Genomic DNA, 19,002 nt, shown 5'->3' with positions numbered 1-19,002 from the left:
CCTTCTGAGTTGAGAGCCCAGTGAGAAGCAGGAGGGAAAAGCAAAAGGTGGTGGTGAACACCACCCAGACATGAGGAGGGTCTTCTTCATGGAGCATGCATTTGAAGAAATCTGTTTTTCCACACCCCTTCCACCAATATATGACCACACCGCTGAGAAACATGAAACAAGAGGCTTTGTGTTGAGAATTAGGACAGTTTATTGTTTGATCAACATGCTGAGTCTTCCACATTTTACACAGTTTTATGTAAAGTCAATGTGGCCATTTAAGCCTGCTGAGCCAGTGAGATGGGAATGCCATCCTTTGTGCTCCTCATGGCCAGTCACTTCCATGGGGCTGGGTGAGGAGGAAGGTGACACACACCTTGTGATACACGCTGGCCGTCAACCTACGGAGGCTTTGCACTAGAAGGCAGCTTCCAATCCAACTGCAAGGACAAACCACGCCCTACCATGAGCATCAGCAGGGGCGGGGTCGGGGTTGTCTGGTGTCCAGGGAGTTTACGCATTGAGAGCTCAAGGTTTTGGATCACTGAAATAGTTTATTTCAAACAAAAAATCCAAAGGGTGCCCTGGTGTGACAATCAGAGTGGACTTGGGGGCTGGCCCTTCTTTGCAATGGAGGAGCCTGAAATGTCCTCAGATACACTGGTCTGAGGAGCACACGTGCCCCATAGCCCTGTGTGCCAGTGCACAGTCACACTTGTTACACACATGTCAGCAACAGATGAGTGAAAACACCTTGATTCTGACTGCTTGCAGTTTACTGGGTAATCAAGCGAGTCACCCTTCTCGGACCTGGTTTTCCTGCATTTCCTGCAGGAAGGGTTGTGAGCCTTCCGCCTCACTCTGCTGTGGCCAGGGGACAATGTCTCACATTCTTGGGGGAGAGGTAGTTAGGAAACTGGTGCGCACTGGTTGATGCCCAGACACTTCGGCTCGGCTGCCCCTCGTGTGGCTCAGACACGCCTCACAGCCCTCCGCTACCTGTTCTCACATCCTGACACCCTCACCTGCCTTCTGCCACGTGGAGAAATGAGGCTTCTCTGCCTGCAGGACACCGAAGCCAGCGGTGCCATTATTGTCACGCCTGGTACTTGAGGGCAGGGGCTCCCAGCACTGCCGCCACCGGGAAAACGACAGCGTCACATCCAGTATGTGTCCGCACTCTCGGCTACCACCATAGCAATCCTCGTTTCTGCTGCCTGAAGCACTCGAACCGATCTGGCCATTGCTCCTCAGACCTGGGCCATCTCAGACCAACCGAGGATGCTGACAGGAAGAGTGCGGTGACAGCGACGGCATGGAGGCCTCGGACCGAGTCAGCATGCTTGCTGACCTTGGACCACACAGCTGCAGCTCTAGCACCCGAGATGCCGAGACCACCCCTTCGCTCTGGCACGTCTGCATTCATAAACACGCTTTCTGCTTTCTCCACCATATGCTTGATTTTTCAGATGACCACAGAACAGGAGCTTTACTGACAGCATTTTTTCCTTTTTTTTTTTTTTGAGATTCCTCAAAAGAGAGGGCTACAGAAGATGAGCCTGCTGTACTCCCAGGTCAAGGGTGCTCTGTGGAGAGACAGACTGAACCACTGGCTAAACTGAGATCATTTCCTAAAAGGGTCCCTCCTCTCTGCCTCGTGCTAGCCCACTTGGATCCAGCAACGATGGGATACTCTCACCAGGAATGCTGAGGAATTTCATGACATTCTCTTCAAGGGAACCTGATCATTTCATTATTGAACCTTAAGTCTGAGACAAGATCCTACCTACAAGCAAGAGGACAGTGATGGCACCTGCCCCCAGTGGGAGCCAAGGAGCCAAAGCCCTTCTGTGCTGGAGGTCTGGCTGCCCTGACAGATCCAGGAAGAGGGGTGGAGATGAGGCCCAAGGAGGGCACTCATGGAACAAGGTGGCGCCACCAGGATAAGAGGATAAGGGGAGGTAGTTGCCCTCCCCACCTCCCCTCTCCTACAGGGCTGGGAGAGCTGGGCTCAGGAGAGAGGATGTCATGTATGTATTGGGAAAGGAGGGCTCACCGAGGCCACATCAAGCCACATTGTATCTACTTCATCTCTTACTATTATTCTAGGCTGTGATGGGAAAAAAAAAAAAAAAACATGAGAAGGGGGCTGAGTTTCACCTTTTTAACAAAAATTTTAAAGAAAAAGTACTCTTTAGTACCAAGAAAATAAAAATCCACCATCCATTCACTGAGACCCAATGAGATCCCTGCAAATTGGGCTGCCCTAGGGGCCACAAGCAATGGCCCTCACTGCCAGCCAGGCTTGGTGCTGTCACCTGGACTCCTATGAATTCTCACGAGGTAAGTAAGCACTCTTCCAACAAGCACCACTTGGGGGGTGTGCCATGGTGGGGGTTCTGGCCCACATGGGCATGCACACTTGTGCATATAAGTACAGACAGAAACAGTGTGCATATTCCCAGGGTCTATTTTTGCCTTTAGTTAACACATCTATGCATTGTTTTATTGATGGCAAGACAATCACAAGTTTTTGGACAATATTAAGTATTTCTTATTTCAACACATTGCAGTACTTTTGGATTTCCAAAACTGATATCACAATGCAAGTTCCAACTTGAGAGCAGGAAAAACAAGAATATACATCGAGCACACGTATCTTTGTGAGAATGTGTGTGGAAGGTGTATACACAAGTCTATCTCTATATATAATTATGTACACACATATAAAAACTCAACATGTGACATTGGAATTACGTTCGTACGTTGGTCTTTACCTTCTGGAAGAGGAGCTCAGTGGGAATTCTGCTTCCTCTTTGCTTCACCTGAAGATAAACTTCTCTCTAAAGATCAGCTCTGACACACAGTCCCCTTAGCTGAGTGTGTGACAGGCCCACTGGACACAGTATCAGTGAGTCCTGCCAGGTCCCTGCTGCACTTAGTAGCTGCCATTCTGGATTAGTTTCTGAGAAGTTCCAAACTCAACATAATAACTTGTTGGGATCCTGCTTTATGGTGGAATTTACTCCCTACCATACGCCAGATAGTCATTTAGCTCGTCTATGACAAGCCTAACAGCGGCCTGGAGGAAGAGCCAGGGTTCACTGATTTTGGCCAGAGTGGTACCCTCCGCCTGGCTTTGTGCAGACTCGGAGTTGGTGAGTCTGATCTATTTGGAATGCTGGTCAGGTGGGCAGCATCACTTAGTGAAAGAGAGTTCTTTTCAAAGATTTTACAGATAGGTCCTCAAGACTAAGTCCTTCTCAGAAATGAGTCAAAAATGGCCAGGGCGGCTCTCTGGAAAGCCTTCTGGGGACCCCACCTCAGCTCTACCCTCAAGTGACCAGAGTGCTGCTACAATATCTGCAAAGGTCTGTGCACAAAAATGTCAACTGCCCTGCACCAGGGAGACAGAAACACGTCAACAAGTCAGCTTTTCCAAAACAGCACTCAACAGTATTAGCAACCAAGGATCAGCAAACATGCATCTTCCTGGTGGCAGGTCTGCAGACCCTCCCTTCCCCCACCACAGACAGGCCAATCCTGTGTGGAACAGGCTCCAGCTTCCCTGGCATCCAAGGAGGAGGGCTTCAGGGGCACACACTGAGGTTCCTTCTGCCCTTCCCTTAGCTTCAAACCAGACACGTTTGCTGATCGTTGGACGGCTTGGTTAAAACATTTTCATGACTACATATGGTGCCCCCAATCTATAAACTACACCTTGCCCAGCCCACAGTTGCCAACAGCACCCCATCCTTCCTTCCTGCCCATGACCTCTTGCTCTGCCAGTCACTGCGTGGACCACAGAGCACAGAAGGTTGCCTGTGGCAAGTGTCCTCCACCCCCTTCAAGGCTTTTCAGGGAGGGGAAAGAGGCAGAAGTGATTCCAGTGGGCCTGGCCTGGGCTCCCTGCAGCTCACAGGCCTTACTTCAGCTCGGGGCTGTGGCTCATGTCCTACTCTGGCCACAGAAGGACGGAGTCAGAGCTGCCTCTTCAGAGCCCGTTTCCTTCCATCAGTGTTTGCTTTAACTACGGAGGGCCTGCTTGGTGAGGCCTGGTTGGTCTGGGCCAGACAGCCTGGGGATTGGAGCCTAAATAAATTGCCCAGTTAATTGTTTAAATTTATTGGTCTGAGGGTGGGAGGAGGGCAGAGGTGATGAACCATTAAAAGAGGACAGGAAGGAGGAGGTGTGTGGAAAAGGTTCTCTGTAAGTTTACAAATATACAAAAACAAAAAGCACATCTTTCAAATAAAAATGACTACATTTTTATCTGGCAAAAAGTTGTATACACATGATTTAAATTTTTTTTTTAAATTTTAAGTTTTTGGCAATCTTAATAAAGTACAATATATTACAACCAAACCAAAAAATAGTTGTTTAAGTAACAGCTGTTAAGAGTGACGTGATCCCTGATGCCCAGCCTCCCTCCCCACCCACCCGACTCCTAGAGACAGAGAGAAAAGAAAACTCCTCCTCTGGATAAGCTCATCTCCCACCCCCCTTAGGAAGCTAACCAATAGGAAGCAACACAACAAGCGAGTAGTGTCAAAGGAAGCCGGGGTCAGGCTGCATTAGCAGGAGCAGCCACCCTCGCTGGCCGGGGGCTCCTGGGGTTTGTCCAGCTTGATGTCAATCACTGCAGGAGTGGAGCTAAGGAAGATGACTCGCAGAGAAGCTCCCACTTGACTCCCGCCCCGGTACCCACTCAGCTGCCCTGAACAGCCCCTCTGTCCCTCCGCAAACACCCAGGGGCTTGCACTTCGCTTAGCCTGGGTGGGTAAGACGAAGGGTCGCCAGGTCCCACCCTTCCTCCTCTTCCCGGACCGTCCCCCACAACATTACCTCTGTCTACCAGAAGCAAAGCTTGTCCTGGGGCTGTGGGACCACTATGTAAACACAGGCTTGACAGACCCTTTCTCAAAAGCCTTCCTGGTGGGGAGCCTCGGCCTTGTTCCCTGTCAGCCGCACCCTGAAGTACACAGGAGGTGCAGAGCCTGCTGGCTGGGTGTACAGCCCACCTCGCCAATTACAGGGCTACCTGGGCCTTGCTCAGGTGGGCACAGCAACCTTGACCCCCTCACTTCAAGCTCCAGTTAGAGGGGGTCCTAGACTCTGAGCTTGCTGCTGTGAGAAGCCACACCCCCTCTATAGCCCTTTCCATGGATGCCCTGAGGAGTGTGGGTTGGAGGAGCACCAATAGGAACCGCCAGAGTTGGCGGAAGCAGTCCTGCTATGGGATCAGTTACGTGTGTCCCAAGGCGGTTTTGTGGCCCCTATGTAAGGGCGATGGGAGAGGTGCTTCAGGAGTCAAGCAGTATAAAAAACCATGCTTCCCTAAAAACACCTTGCCCTTTCCCTCCTTACCACTTTTTTTGCCACTGGCCATGGCATATATTCTGAGTATGGCCTTGTCCATGACTTTTCCTTATTTTTTTTTCTTTTTATGGTCCCTAAACCTCAATATTCTTTTGTATATTTTTATCTTGTTTTGTGTGTATGTAGTATTACATATACATAAACATACATTTTTTATAACATGACAAAGTATAGATAAACTAGTAAACAGACAAGAAACAACTGACTTCCTTTCCACTGGGCAAATCGGACCACCTGTCTGAGCCTCAGTTTCAGCCTCTGCGTGTGGCCCAAGGTAGAGTGGACTGGGTGAGTGGTGTGCAGACCCTTTCCCTGGGGCAGTGGGGAGGCCCCAGGCTGTGCCGGGCTGGGTTGAGGAGGCAGCTGTCTCATGTAGAGGAGGCTGAACCATGCTCAGATCATGTCTGAGTGTACAGAGGTGGAGATTCTGCTTGTCCACATGAAACACAAATCTGTGCTCACTAGAAAGAAGGGAACTCACTTTTTCTCACTCCCTGCCCCACGCTGTCACTCCACACACATCCCCCTGGCACCCCCACTCTGTTCTGGAAGCTTCTTTGCTTCAAGCTGGACGGAGTCTTGAAGACCTCAGAGTTCAGCCTCATTCCTGTACATATGAGGCTCCACAGCACAGCTGCCCATCAGGAAGGCTGGCCTGGGGACCAGGCAAGGGTTTGTCCACTGTTCCAACATATCATGTGATAAATCCATGAATAAATGACTTCTGCAACATCTTTCACTCACTTGTCAAAGGAAAAGGATACTCCCTTCTTTGCTTTTCTCCTGGACATTCTCCATTCCAGGCAGAGCCGAGGCCACACGTCGGAAGAGCTAGGGAGAGGGGAGATGCAGCATGAGCCCCATCCTTCCCCCTCTGCTCCTGGCATGCCCACCTTCTGCCTCTTCTCACCCTGACCTCAGGCTCTTCTCCTGTCATGTCCTGCTGACTGCCTCCTGGACAGCAGAGACTGCACCCTTGACAGAAGGGACTGCACCTAACTTCTCCCTCCCAGCCCCTAGCACCCCTCACGGCACTGGGCCCCAGCAGGCCTCTCACCCAGGCAGGCTGGCCTCGGGGTCTCGGGGGCTGAGTGTGGGTCATGGTGATGGCCAGGGATCCACCCCTGGGCAGAAAACGATCTAGGCCCTGGAGAGCTTCTGTCCCACTGGCCACCTGGGGGCCAGGTGTGGGGAAGTGGCTTTCAAGTGCCCTATGACAATGACCCTCTCTTCAGGGAGTCTTGCGAGTCCACAGCATCGAGGCAGCTGGCTTCTAGGAGCCAGGGCGACAGTCAGAGTAGAGGAGACTTTTCAGAGGGAATAAGAACATGGGAGTGTGAGTGTGATATTGTGGGTTTGCTTGGGCGTGGGCGAGTGTGACTGTGTGTCCTGTGTGTAGAGGAGTGTGTGTGGTGTGGATGTGGATGTGCGGCATCTGTGTGTGTATGTGGGGGGGTGCGTGTGTGCGACATGTATGTGCACATGCAGGGTTTCTGTGCCTGTGTGTTTGTAAGTGTGCATGGAGAGCTGTGTGGTGTGTGTCTGCGCACATGTGCTCACTGGGGCAGGGGTGGGCAGGGTGTCAGGGGTGCTGGCAGGACCTAGGGGGATGGAACCTAGGGGGATGACAGCAACTACAAGACAGAAGATTCTGAATGCTCTTCCCATCTCTTGACAAACACCAACTGCAGGAACTAGGTGAGCTCTGGCCTTAAAACGTCACTGCCTGACTCTCTGAAGACAGGGTGAGGCTCATTCATGGTCTCATGGCAGAGCCCAGTCACGTGGGACCACCCAGGCTGGGTGACAGGACCAAACATGGTGAGGGTGAGGGCCCAAGTGGGGAAGACGCTGGTGGGTGGGGTGCAGAGAGGGGTAGGGTGGGTGCAGAAGTCCAGTCACTACCCGAGCCTTCCTCCATGATGCCCCAGGCAGCCCCACTCTGCCTGTCTGGCTGTCAAAATAGTCACAGCCTCTGTCAATGGCCAAGTTGCCAGTCAAACAGAAGCTCTAAGGGTCACATGGGGGCCTCTGAGAGCAGACAGGCTCACATTCAGAGTCCAGGAGCTTGCACTGCACGGAGACTCCTCTGAACCACCCAGGGTTGAACTGACTATACACAACTCTTGCTCAAACCATTGCCTGGCTTTCAGAATGTTCTGGAAAGGGGGCATTAGCATCTCTGTCCACTGGGGGCAGAGGCCACCTGCCCTCTGGACCACTGACCTCTGCTTCCCCGCCCTCCAGGCCTTTCCATCAGGACCGCGCAGAGCCACAACCTGGTGTCTCCTGTAGGCCTCCAGGGACGGGGGAGGCTGGTAAGGGGGTGTGAGTTAACAGAGCAACGCTGAGGCCCTCCAGCTGGGGCGGGGGCATCCCCTGGGTCTGGGAGCTCATTCTGTCCCTTCCCATTCCTCTGCCACTTCCCACTGGCACAGCACTGCCCAGGCCAGGTAAACCCTCAAACCCTTGCTGCGTGTGGCCAGCTGCTGCATGGCAGCTTGTCTAGTGCTCTTGGACACTGCTGGGGTGGCAGGGCAGAAGTGACCCCAGCAAGGCCCCAGTGCCCCTCCAGCCCCTGTGCCCATGCCAGTCCCCTGCCTGCGCAGCCCTCTCCTCGTCAGCTATCCAAGTCCTCTTTTCCTTGAAGACACAGGATCCTCACCTTTTTTGAACCCAAAACTCCTTTGGCAGGCTAGTGAAGGCTATGGCCTCCTTTCAAGCATGTGAAATGAATAGTCCACTGTCCATAGAATTCTCCAGGCAAGAATACTGGAGTGGGTGGCCATTCCCTTCTCCAGGGGATCTTCCCAACCCAGGGACTGAACCTGGGTCTCCTGCATTGCAGGCAGATTCTTTACCATCTGAGCCACCAGGAAAGCCCAAGTTTTATGTAAAGGAAACCATGTAGTATTGAAATAAATTTCTAAACTCTTTAAAGATACAGACTCTTGACACAGCAACACCTGTGTTCCTCAGGAATGTGTCAAAGAGCCGGAGCCGGCAGAGGACCCCCTGAGATACTGAGGGGGGAAACGCTCAAGAGACTTGAGACACCAATAAAGCCAGGGGAGCTACTAACACAAGGAGTCCTGTTGCTACGCTCATGGCCACAGAAAATGCTGCCCATCTCTCAGGGGGTGGTGCAGAAACAGGTGCAGTTGTTTCCACCCAAGTCCACTGACCTGCTGAAGGCCATCTATGAGAAGCCTCTTGCTCCGAGGCTCAGCCCTAACCCCACCCCTTCTACGGCTCCTCTGAGGAGTCTGACTCTGCAGGCCCTCCTCCTGTGAGCTCTAATCGCACTGAGGGTGGGCTCTTTTCCCCACGTCTACCTGGCCCAACACAGCCCCAGGCGCTTGCCAAGCACAACGCAGGAACCCCAAAATGCTGAGTGGATGGACTCTCCTGCATGCCCATCCCAAGTGAGGGAACAGGTAGGAAAGTGCTGCTTCTCGGCTGCCTAGAAGCTGGGGGCTGGACAGCCACGGCAGCTCAGGGTCCGTGGGGCTGGCTGCTGGGTGCAGCTGATCCCATAGCCCCCGATACCCTGAGGGCGAGCAGTTAGCTCTGGAGGGACTCACTCCCCATCGGGTGGGCCACCTGGTCACTAGCCCCTGGCACCAGAAGCCCAGTGTGGGCCCCTGGTCAAGGCAGCATGTCCCACCTGCTTCACATTGTAACCAGTCTTCGCACTGGTCTCGATGAACATGACGCTCAGTTCTTTGGCACGCTGCTCGCCTTCCTCTATGGTTATCTGCCTGGAGGGGAGATGAGGGGAACCAGTTTTCAGTAGAGAAGGAGCCCCCAGTCGGGGTGGAGGGAGTGGCCTCAGATGATGAGGGCACTTCGGTTGCCCTGAGACCAGGGCTGAACCCCAGGGCTCCCTCAGGGCACATGAGGTGCAGAGCAGAGCGGGAAGCCAGCATCCCCACTCCACTCCTTGGCAGCACTGTCCAGGCCAGGAGCTGGCCCTGTGGCTGGTGGGCTGCTGGCCCCTACCCACTCTTCCCAGGATCACCACTGCCGGAGCACACATTTGTCACACTCTGCCAGCCACAGACCACCTCTCTGGGTGGAACCACCAGCCCCATTCGCCAAATGAGCACATTGAGGTCAAAAGTAATGGCCCCAAGGTCACCTACTGCAAAGAAGTTGGGCTTTGAGCTCTGTTTTCTTCACTTCAAGGACAAGATTTTAATAAAGCAGCTTCTCATTCAGAATACTCCCTAAACGGTCAGAGTGCATTTCAGGAGGCCTTCAGTCCATGATTGGTTGCTTTATCTGCCCCAGGAGATAAGGAAAGGGAGCCAAGGTAAGCCCTATTCCTGGAGGGCAGCCTCTTTAGGGACAGTGTCACACCCAGACATAGAGCTGGACCAGGAAACTCTGTGTGTTCATGCCTGGGGACCAGGCCCTTCACACTCACCCCAGCATCAGCACAGGCATTTCCCAGGGGCAGGGCCAGTGGGAACCCGAGGGCCACTGTGTCCATGACTGAGCTGAGGCCAGGCCCAGACCATGCATTGCTGGGCTGGCCGGGCACATGGGAGTTTTCAAAGTCTTTGGGGCCCCAACGGGGTCCTTCCCAGATGCAGGGGGCTGGGTCAGACAGGGCGCTCATCACCTACAAGTCCCAGGACACCCCATCCAGGAGGTGTTGCAGAGGAGGGCGGGGGGTGGCCCAGAGCCCCCTGCACCTACCTCTTGTCAGCCAGATCCGTCTTGTTGCCCACCAGCATGATGATCACATCGCTGCCCCTCTCTGTCCTGACATCATCAATCCACTTAGAGGTCTGCTGGAAGGAGTTGAGATCTGGAGGTGGTAAGTAGGGATAAAGCTTGGCATGAGAAGTGGCCCCATGGGAGAGGGGAAGGGTGGGTGGGGAGAGCGTGCACCCTCAGACACTTGGGCAGGGCAGCTGGGAGCACAGACTGGTGGGCCTGGACCTTCCTGAGAACACCTGGGTATATTTGTGGAACTGTGCTGCGGGCCCCCGAAACCCCTCACATTGCTGAGCCACCCACTGTGAGGAGGTCATGGCACCTGGAAGGCCACTGGGTCATGATTCGCTCCATGGACTAGTGGCTTTCGGGCCCATCTGAGAGTCAGATCTGACTTTGCAGGCTCAGAGCAGAGTGAGGTATGAGTACAGTGGGCTTGGCTGAGCTGGAAACACTGTGACGCTGTGTGTGGGAGAGACCACCGCAGCCCTGGGGCAGGAGGGCCCTGCAGGGTGGCCTCCCACCGACAGGAGCTCACAGAGGTTTCCAAACAGTACCCTCAGGCCCTGCAAGTAAGGGGAGTGGGAAGTGGGCCTGGGAGCAGACAAAAGCCAGGAGAGGCCAGTGTTTTCAGGGCAGTCCCCTCCTCAGTCAGAAGCTGAGACAGGCTCCCAGAGGAACAGACATAGGGTGATGCCCACCACTCAGCAGCCTGCAGGCCCAAGGGGAGTCAAAGCTCCCTGTCCTGGGAACCTGGGCTTCCCACAGGCATCAGGGGCCCAGGCCTCCTCAGAGCCCTGCTCCCATGCTCTCAGGTGTGCAAGGAGCCTGTGGTCAGGGAGACGGTGTGGGGAGAAAGTGGGGAGGGCTAGAGGTAGCAGGCTGGGGCATCCTCCCACCATAAGCTTGACTGCAGCCCAAGGGCTTGCGAGGTATGTGCCATGACACCTGCCTGGGGAGTGGGGCTCTGCACTGGGCCCTAGCCCTCATCCCCAGCGCACAAGTCTCCCTCAGGGCTGTGTGTCTCTCTCCAGAGCAGCTGATTTGGCCAGAAGAGCCACAGGGAGTGAGATGAACAGCCCACCCATGGCCCCCAGGGACCCACTGGGCCTCCCCTCCGAGAGCCCTGTAAGGAGCTGGGGCGATGCTAATAGAACCACAGTTGCCAGTCAAGGCTGGTCCACGGACCAGCATCTTTTCACACCTGCACGTGTACACACACACCATACAAAGAAGTTGCTCCCTAGGGGTCTTTCTGGCAGCCAGGGCCCAGGACGGTGCCGAGGGGCAGGAGAAGGGCCAGCCTTATGAGCATCTGCTCTGCTCCACACACAGGCCTCTGCTCTGAACAGGGCCACCGTGGTCCGGTATGCCGTGCCCGGTGCAGGATGGGGGAAGGCTCAAAAGCAACTCACTCTCCACTCTGAACACCTGCCTTTCTGCAGTCAGAGGACAAGCACACACACATGTATATGCACGCACACACACACACGCACACACACACACACACATGCTGCACCCTGGCTGGGGCCGCACCTGGGCCCTGGAGCCCTGTGAGCTGTCCCCTGCCCAGCACCCAGCCCCCATACTCACTTGTGATGTCGTACACCACCACGGCCACCGTGGAGTCCCGGATATAGCTGGGGATCAGGCTGCGGAACCTCTCCTGGCCGGCTGTGTCCCAGAGCTGCAGCCGCACCTGTCGCAGGGTGGGCAGGAGGTTCAGGGCATGGTGAGGTCCTCAGGGTGGGAGCGGGGGGCTGGGGGAAGTTCTGCGGTGCTGGCACTGCCAGGTCTGGGCAGGTATGGGCTTTTAGTGGTGCCCAGTACAGGCCCCAGGTGATAGGTCCCAGGGAGCCCTCCCTGTCCTCCCAGGTCTCCAGTCAGGCACTCACCGTACGATCCTCCAAGTACATGGTTTTTGACAAGAAGTCAATCCCAATAGTTGCCTGTTAGAGAAGAGGACAGAACAGTCAAAACTGAAAGGTCGCAGGCAGGAGGGCAAAAGCTGAGTCATCCGGGCAGGGACACAGCCAGCAAAAGGGGTTACCAACCAGGCCAAGACTTGGGTGGGTTCTATTTTGCTGTCCCACACCCCAACTCAACAGTGAATCCTCTCGTCCCTCTCAGAGGAAATGAGATGAATAAGGATGAGGACAGGTTGTTTTTTAAGAGAGTGACACACTCTTTGGAGAGGAAGAGAAAAGTGCTTCAGAAAAAGGATAAGAGAACAGGGGAGGAAGCTTGCTTGTGAACAAGGCCACTGGATCTCCTGCCCCACTCAGGTGGGGGCCTGGAGTAGCAGGAGCTGCGTGGTCTCCCTGCCCCAGCCTGCTTGTGCCCTGCCCACCTCCTTGCCTCCCAGCCTCTGTGGCAAAAGCCTCTCTCCTCAGACCTGGACTTCGGGTGCCTAGCTTGGGCTCACTGCTGCCCAGGTCGGTGGGGGTGGAACGGGAGCAGGGCAGCTTGCCGGTGTGGGGGCAGAGAGCAGCTGGCTTCCCACAGGAGCATCACATCCAGCCACAGCAGCATCTTGCTGGGAAACCCCACTGGCTCTTTTCTACCCAAACCAACACACTGGAAGTCAACTGTCTGTGTCATGCCTGTGCTTCCACTCTCCTGGCATCAGGGGAGGCAGCTGGACCAGAGGGAAGGGCCCAGCACTCAACTGCTGTATGGCCTGAAACAGGCCACCCAACTTTTACAGGCCTCACCAGCACGCAGTGCTTGTGACAGGAGCCAAGATGCTGTCAACGTGGAACAGTCACCGCCACGCAATTAATCACAATGAAGATTCAGACACAGCCTGAATGTCGGGGCACAGGTGAAGTACAGTGTGGTCCACCCATATGATGAGAGCTTGGCATTCATTAAAAATCACGTTCTTGAAAAATATTTAAGGATTTGAAGAAACAGTCATTAAGTAAAAGAAAGCAGATTACAAAACATCAGCTTGATTAACTGAAGTAGAGATACAAGCATTTTTCTTGTTTTCTTAGGTGCGGAAGTGAAGGCACGGCACACTAAGGCCTTAACAGTACTGACTATTAAGTGCTGACTATTAACACTGACATAGTGTCCAAGTACTGACGCTATGGGTGATTTCTGTTTGTTTGTTTCCTTCGTTATACTTGTCTCCATTTTCTACAATGAACATATAATAGTTCTAAAAGCAAAATTTAAAGTATTTTATTTTAAATATAAGGTTTAAAAAAAAATAAGCTTAGTTGAATGGAAAATTGACTTCTGACTACAAAAACCACAACCAAAGAAACCCAAAGAAATAGAAAAGCCCAGGTCTGCAGGCCCCCAGCTGACTGCAAGCAGGTGTCTGTATACCCCCGACTCCCTCCCACTTCACAAAGGAGTTAAGGTGGCTGCGTCCTCCTGGGAGCTTGCTTTAGTGCAAAGACAGGGAGTGTCAAGGAATCATACAATCCTAGAACATTCATGCTAAACAAATACCTTAGACACAACTCAGTCCTCTACTCTGGAGACCAGGAAAGTTAAAGCCCATGCCTACTGTGACTCTGCCAACCAATGGCAGAGATAAGAGGATTGGCGTAAAATCTTGGCATCACTTGGGCACTTTCAACCCAGCTTTGTACACCTGTCCAGCATGGTGTAGCCGTTGGGGAATGTGGAATTGACCAGCAGCTTGTGGAATGAGCTTTCTTCCTTAATAGCTACATTACGTCCGTTTTATTAGTATATGTTAGAGCAATGATCCTTGTCTGCTGATGCCCACAAGGAGAAATATACAGAGTAGGTGGACATCCCTCAACTCCAGTGCTCAGTGGGCTCCCCAGCGCCTGCCAAGCTCCTTCCATAAAGTGACCCTTGAGCTAAAAACCAGGTTCATGACCTCAAGATTGGTGACAGGGACTGGTGGCTGTCCCCAACATGAAGTCTCCCTTTATACAGTATTAGGGCTCCAAACATAAAAATGAACTCATAGCTGTCCCAAGTAAAGACACTATTTCTCAGCTTTCTTTGTAGCTGGGTGGCTAAGTTCTAGTCAATGGGATGTGAAGGTGACATGTGTACCTTCTGAGATGGGTCCCTCATGGGGAGGCAGGATGTACCCATAGGTGCTTGGAATAAAGACAGGTGATAATAAGTCATACTGGCCCATCTAGATGAGAGTGACAGAGTAGTGATGACTGGTGAACAAGACAGAGGAAGCCTGAGTTCCTGCCCTGTACAGCTTGTCTCTGCAGCCTGAGACTCTTAGACTATTGTGTGACAGAAAACTGAACTATCTTGTCTAGACTATTGTGTGACAGAGAGCTGAACTATCTTGCCTAAGCCACAGTTATTTGGGGTTTCTTTTTAACATACCTTAGCTCTGACCTAACTAATAGAGCAAAGAACCACAGAGAAACATACCCCTACAGGGTAGGCAGCATGGATGGTGATGGTGATGTTCCTGATGATAACGTAACAACGATACCATTTCAGCTCATATGTGCTTCCATGGAGGACAGAGAAGTCACCAGATGACATGACAAGGATTGTGCCATGTGGATCAGGCCCTGGTAAGCCTGATCAGTGGCCTCCATAATCATAAAAGCCATCTACTGAACACTCACATACTTTACTACCCCTAACGACAGTCTGAGCAAGTCAGCAGTAATGATGAGTCAGGCTAGAAGGACCAACTTCCTACCTCTCCGGCTCTCTCCCACCTTTAGTCCCACTTTAACGCTTCTTTTCATATCAGAGAAATATCTGGTTCCTTAACTGCCCACTCTCTTAGACCTCTTCTGGCCACACTTTCCATCCAACTAGGCTGCTGAGCCACTGCAACAAGACCTTCCTGCAACCTGGTGCCGAAGCACGTGTCCTTGGACACAGCTGAGCCATCAGCTCTGCTCAAAAACGTCTCCCTAAATTCTGCTTCTGATGATGATCAAATAGCTTGTTTTAAACTAACCCACCCAAGCTGCTGCTGCTAAGTTGCCTCAATTGTGTCCAACTCTGTGTGACCCCATAGACGGCAGCCCACCAGGCTCCCCCGTCCCTGGGATTCTCCAGGCAAGAACACTGGGGTGGGTTGCCATTTCTTTCTCCAATGCATGAAAGTGAAAAGTGAAAGTGAAGTTGCTCAGTCGTGTCCGACTCTCAGCGACCCCATGGACTGCAGCCTACCAGACTCCTCCACCCATGGGATTTTCCAGGCAAGAGTACTGGAGTGGGGTGCCATTCATTGCCTTTTCTGAACCCACCCAAGACAACTATTATAAACCCTGGACAAGTACAAGAAATAATTTGCAATCACTGAGAAGTGACCAAAACAGGCAGACAAATAGAGGGGTTATAATCTCTAAAGGAAACAAAGAAAACAAAGTGAAATCCTATGCTTAACCAGCTTTTCCCCTGAGGTAGCTTTCTAGTCCCACCAAGTTAGAAGGACTTGGTAACACCTCAGGCTTTTCATTAGAACCCCAGAAGGGTCAGCTTTGGGAGAAAGGACATTATCTCAGAAATAAGGGTTATATCAGAGGACTAAGGGAAAAACAAAGAGAGACCTATCCTATAAAAAGCTTTCAACGTGGTAAGTGAACCCTTCAAAAAAAATCAGTTGCACATAATTTAATGCCCTATTGAAATAAAATTCAATACTTTTCAGAGGAAAGTAACAGAATTCAAGAATCTAAAACTTATTCACAGTGTCCACTACACTATGAGAAAGGATTAGACATGAAGCAGCAAGAGATTTAAGCCAATAATTGAGGGTTAAAAAAAAACCAATAGAAACATATCCAGATGACCCAGACATTGGATTAACAGACAAGGACTTTAAAATAATTATAAATGCACTAAAAATGGAGAGGAAAAAGATGAATATAATGGGTGAATTTCAAGAGATATAGAGAAACTAAAATAAAACCCAGAAATCTTTTTTAAAAAATATTTATTGATTTGGCTGCACCAGGTCTGAGCTGTGGCCTGTAGGATCTTTTAGTTGTGTCATATAGGATCCAGTTCCATGGCCCAGGAATTGAATCCAGGCCCCTGCATTGGGAATATGGAGTCTTAGCCACTGGACGACCAGGGAAGGCCCCAAATCCATAAATCTTAACACACAAAAAAACACAATATCTGAAATAAAAATCCCCTAGGTTTGAATAATAGCAGCTAGGACACTTCAGAGGAAAGGGCAGTAAACTTGAAGACAGGTCAAAAGAAATTGTTCAAATTGTAGCACAGATTTTAAAAAGATAAATTAAAAATGAATAGAACTTCAAGCACAGTATAAAAGACCTGATATATATATATATATATGCATATGCACTTGGGTATATATATATATCAGGTCTTTTATACTGTGCTTGAAGTTCTATTCATTTTTAATTTATCTTTTTAAAATCTGTGCTACAATTTGAACAATTTCTTTTGACCTGTCTTCAAGTTTACTGCCCTTTCCTCTGAAGTGTCCTAGCTGCTATTATTCAAACCTAGGGGATTATATATATATACGCATATGCACTTGGGGGAGAAGGCAATGGCACCCCACTCCAGTACTCTTGCCTGGAAAATCCCATGGATGGAGGAGTCTGGTGGGCTGCCGTCCATGGGGTCGCTAAGAGTTGGACACGACTGAGCGGCTTCACTTTCACTTTTCACTTTCATGCATTGGAGGAGGAAATGGCAACCCACTCCAGTGTTCTTGCCTGGAGAATCCCAGGGACGGCGGGGCCTGGTGGGCTGCTGTCTATGGGGTCGCACAGAGTCGGACACGACTGAAGCGACTTAGTAGGAGCATGCACTTGGGCTTTCAGAAAGAGTAAAGGCAAAAACAAAACAAAAAATGCATCATAGCCAGATACTTTTTCAATTTGACTAGAAACATCCGCGCACAGAAGTTCAGTGAACCTAAAACAGGATACAGACAAAGAAAATCACACCCATCCAAGTTGTAGTCAAACTGCTAAAAACTAAAGATAAAGAGAAAACCTTGACAGCAGCTAGGAAACAATGACAGGAGTGACGGTTGATTTCCCTTCAGAAACAACTGAGGGCAGAAGACAATGGAACAACCTCTTTAACATTCTAAGAGAAACAACCACCACCATCCCTATCATGTCAGCCCAGAATTCTGCAGCTAGTGAAGATTTCCTTCAACAGTGAGGGCAAAACAGAAGCATTTTCAGATAAGGGAAAGCTGTGATGATTTGTCACCAGTGAGCCATCATTATGAGAAATACTTCGGGCTGAAGGGAAATTTTACTGATGGAAGTTTGGATCTTTAAAGAAGGAATCTAGGAGCACCAGAAAAGGTAAGTCTGTGGGTAAATATAAACACAAGTGACTTGTCCTTGACCACCTCCTACTTCTATCCATATTAGCAATAATTCATAACATCCTCCCCTCTGTTTGTTCCATTTCATCTTCAATCTTCAGCGAGACTTACTCTCAGAAGATGGCCTCAAATCTTACTTTATATTAGGTACAAACCACTTCATTCCTTGCTTTTCCCCCTCTTATAATAATAATAATTACTGTTGTTACAATGACTAAACATTTGAGTGCTTATCATGTGCCAGGCATTGTCCTAAGTGCTTTATATGTATTAATTAACTTATGTTAACTTGTTATGAGTTATATTCTTTAGTATTTGTACATTTCTGCTGAGAAAACTGAGTAAAGTTAATCCCTTAACAACGTGGGGGTTAGACTTCCACACAGTGGAAAATCTGCGTATAACTCATAGTTGGCCCTTGGTATATGTACTTCAATTCCTCTGTTCAACCAACAGCAGATGGTGAAATTCTGTAGTATTTAATATTGAAAGCAATTGCATAAAAGTGCACCAGCCCAGTTCAAACTCATATTATTCAAGGGTTAACTGCATTTGAGGCATTAAATTCTTTGCCCAGCATCAACAGCTGGAAATGGGAGAACCAGGATTCAAAGGTATTTGCAAAGATGTCTATGTGTGTCCAGCTGTATTCCCATCCCTCCAGGTGCTGAGCATTTGCTCCTTCTATCAAAGCAAGCCTCTCCCTGGGTTCTCTTGGCTCTGGCCCTCTCAGCCATCAAGGATCTTTTCTCTGTCTGCAACCTTTCATTCTCTACTCACTCTTTCCTTTCATCCAAGAAACATTCTTAAAATTCTTGCATCTTAAAAAAAAAATCGGTCCCTATCACTAAGTGGCTCTCTAGCTTTCTGCCAATCTCTCACCTCCATTCCATTGGTATGCTTCTTGGGAAAGGGCCCCAAGCCAGCTATCCCCACCTCTTCTCCTCCCACCCACTGCTCAGTCAAGGTGGTCTGGTTCCTGCCCATCTGCCCACTGAGGCTGCTCTGGCTGTGGTTGCCATGGCCATTCATCTCCAAATTGTAAGGACACTCTATAGGCCAGACTCTACTAGTAATAGATGAACTTGACCCAGTGGAACAGTCCTCTTCTTTGACACTCTGGCTTCCTTTGCTTTCATGACATGACTCATTTCTGGCTCTCCCTGCCTCTCTAACTGCTGTTCCTCATTGGCCTCTTACAGGATCCTCTTCATTTCTCTGTTCTTAAAACACTGGTATTCCCAACTGTTTTGTGTTAGGTACCTCATTTACATTCCAGTCTACATCCCAGGCCTCACCTCTGTCCTGAGCCCCAGATCCAGGTAGCTGATCGCATACTGGACATGTCCGTCCATGTGTCTTCTAGACCCCTCACTAAACTAGCCCACTCTCCCCTCCTGGCTTACTTCTACTTTCCCCATCTCCATGAAAGGCACCTCTACCTCTGTAGGTGCCCAAGCCTCCGGAAGCCCTCCTGAGTTCTTCCCTTGTTCTCAAGTCTTCTTCCCTTGTTCTCACATCCTCACAGTCCACTCCCTCACAGTAGAGAATCACTGAGCTGACACTTTGCCTCCAGAGTGTTTTCAACTGCCCATTTCTCTCCA

The 19,002-nt window shown here is 50.7% G+C and overlaps 1 protein-coding gene across 1 annotated transcript in view; it reads right to left on the bottom strand.

Annotated features, from left to right (window-relative positions):
• Positions 1-2,459: 2,459 nt before the first annotated feature.
• The window catches only part of RAB6B (RAB6B, member RAS oncogene family), a 57,922-nt gene continuing 41,379 nt past the window's right edge, over positions 2,460-19,002 (bottom strand). The window contains exons 3-8 of the mRNA XM_055569649.1: positions 11,988-12,041; positions 11,686-11,791; positions 10,072-10,183; positions 9,035-9,128; positions 6,132-6,198; positions 2,460-4,627 (exon numbers count right to left, since the gene is read on the bottom strand). Of these exons, the coding sequence (XP_055425624.1) occupies positions 4,563-4,627; positions 6,132-6,198; positions 9,035-9,128; positions 10,072-10,183; positions 11,686-11,791; positions 11,988-12,041 (498 nt within the window). The 3' untranslated portion in view covers positions 2,460-4,562. The remainder of the gene's footprint in view (positions 4,628-6,131; positions 6,199-9,034; positions 9,129-10,071; positions 10,184-11,685; positions 11,792-11,987; positions 12,042-19,002) is intronic.

The sequence above is a fragment of the Bubalus kerabau genome, chromosome 2 (assembly GCF_029407905.1).
Source record: "Bubalus kerabau isolate K-KA32 ecotype Philippines breed swamp buffalo chromosome 2, PCC_UOA_SB_1v2, whole genome shotgun sequence".
Lineage (NCBI taxonomy): Eukaryota > Metazoa > Chordata > Mammalia > Artiodactyla > Bovidae > Bubalus > Bubalus kerabau.
The sequence above is the reverse complement of the archived record's forward strand: the minus strand, read 5'-3'. Positions and strand labels throughout refer to the sequence as shown.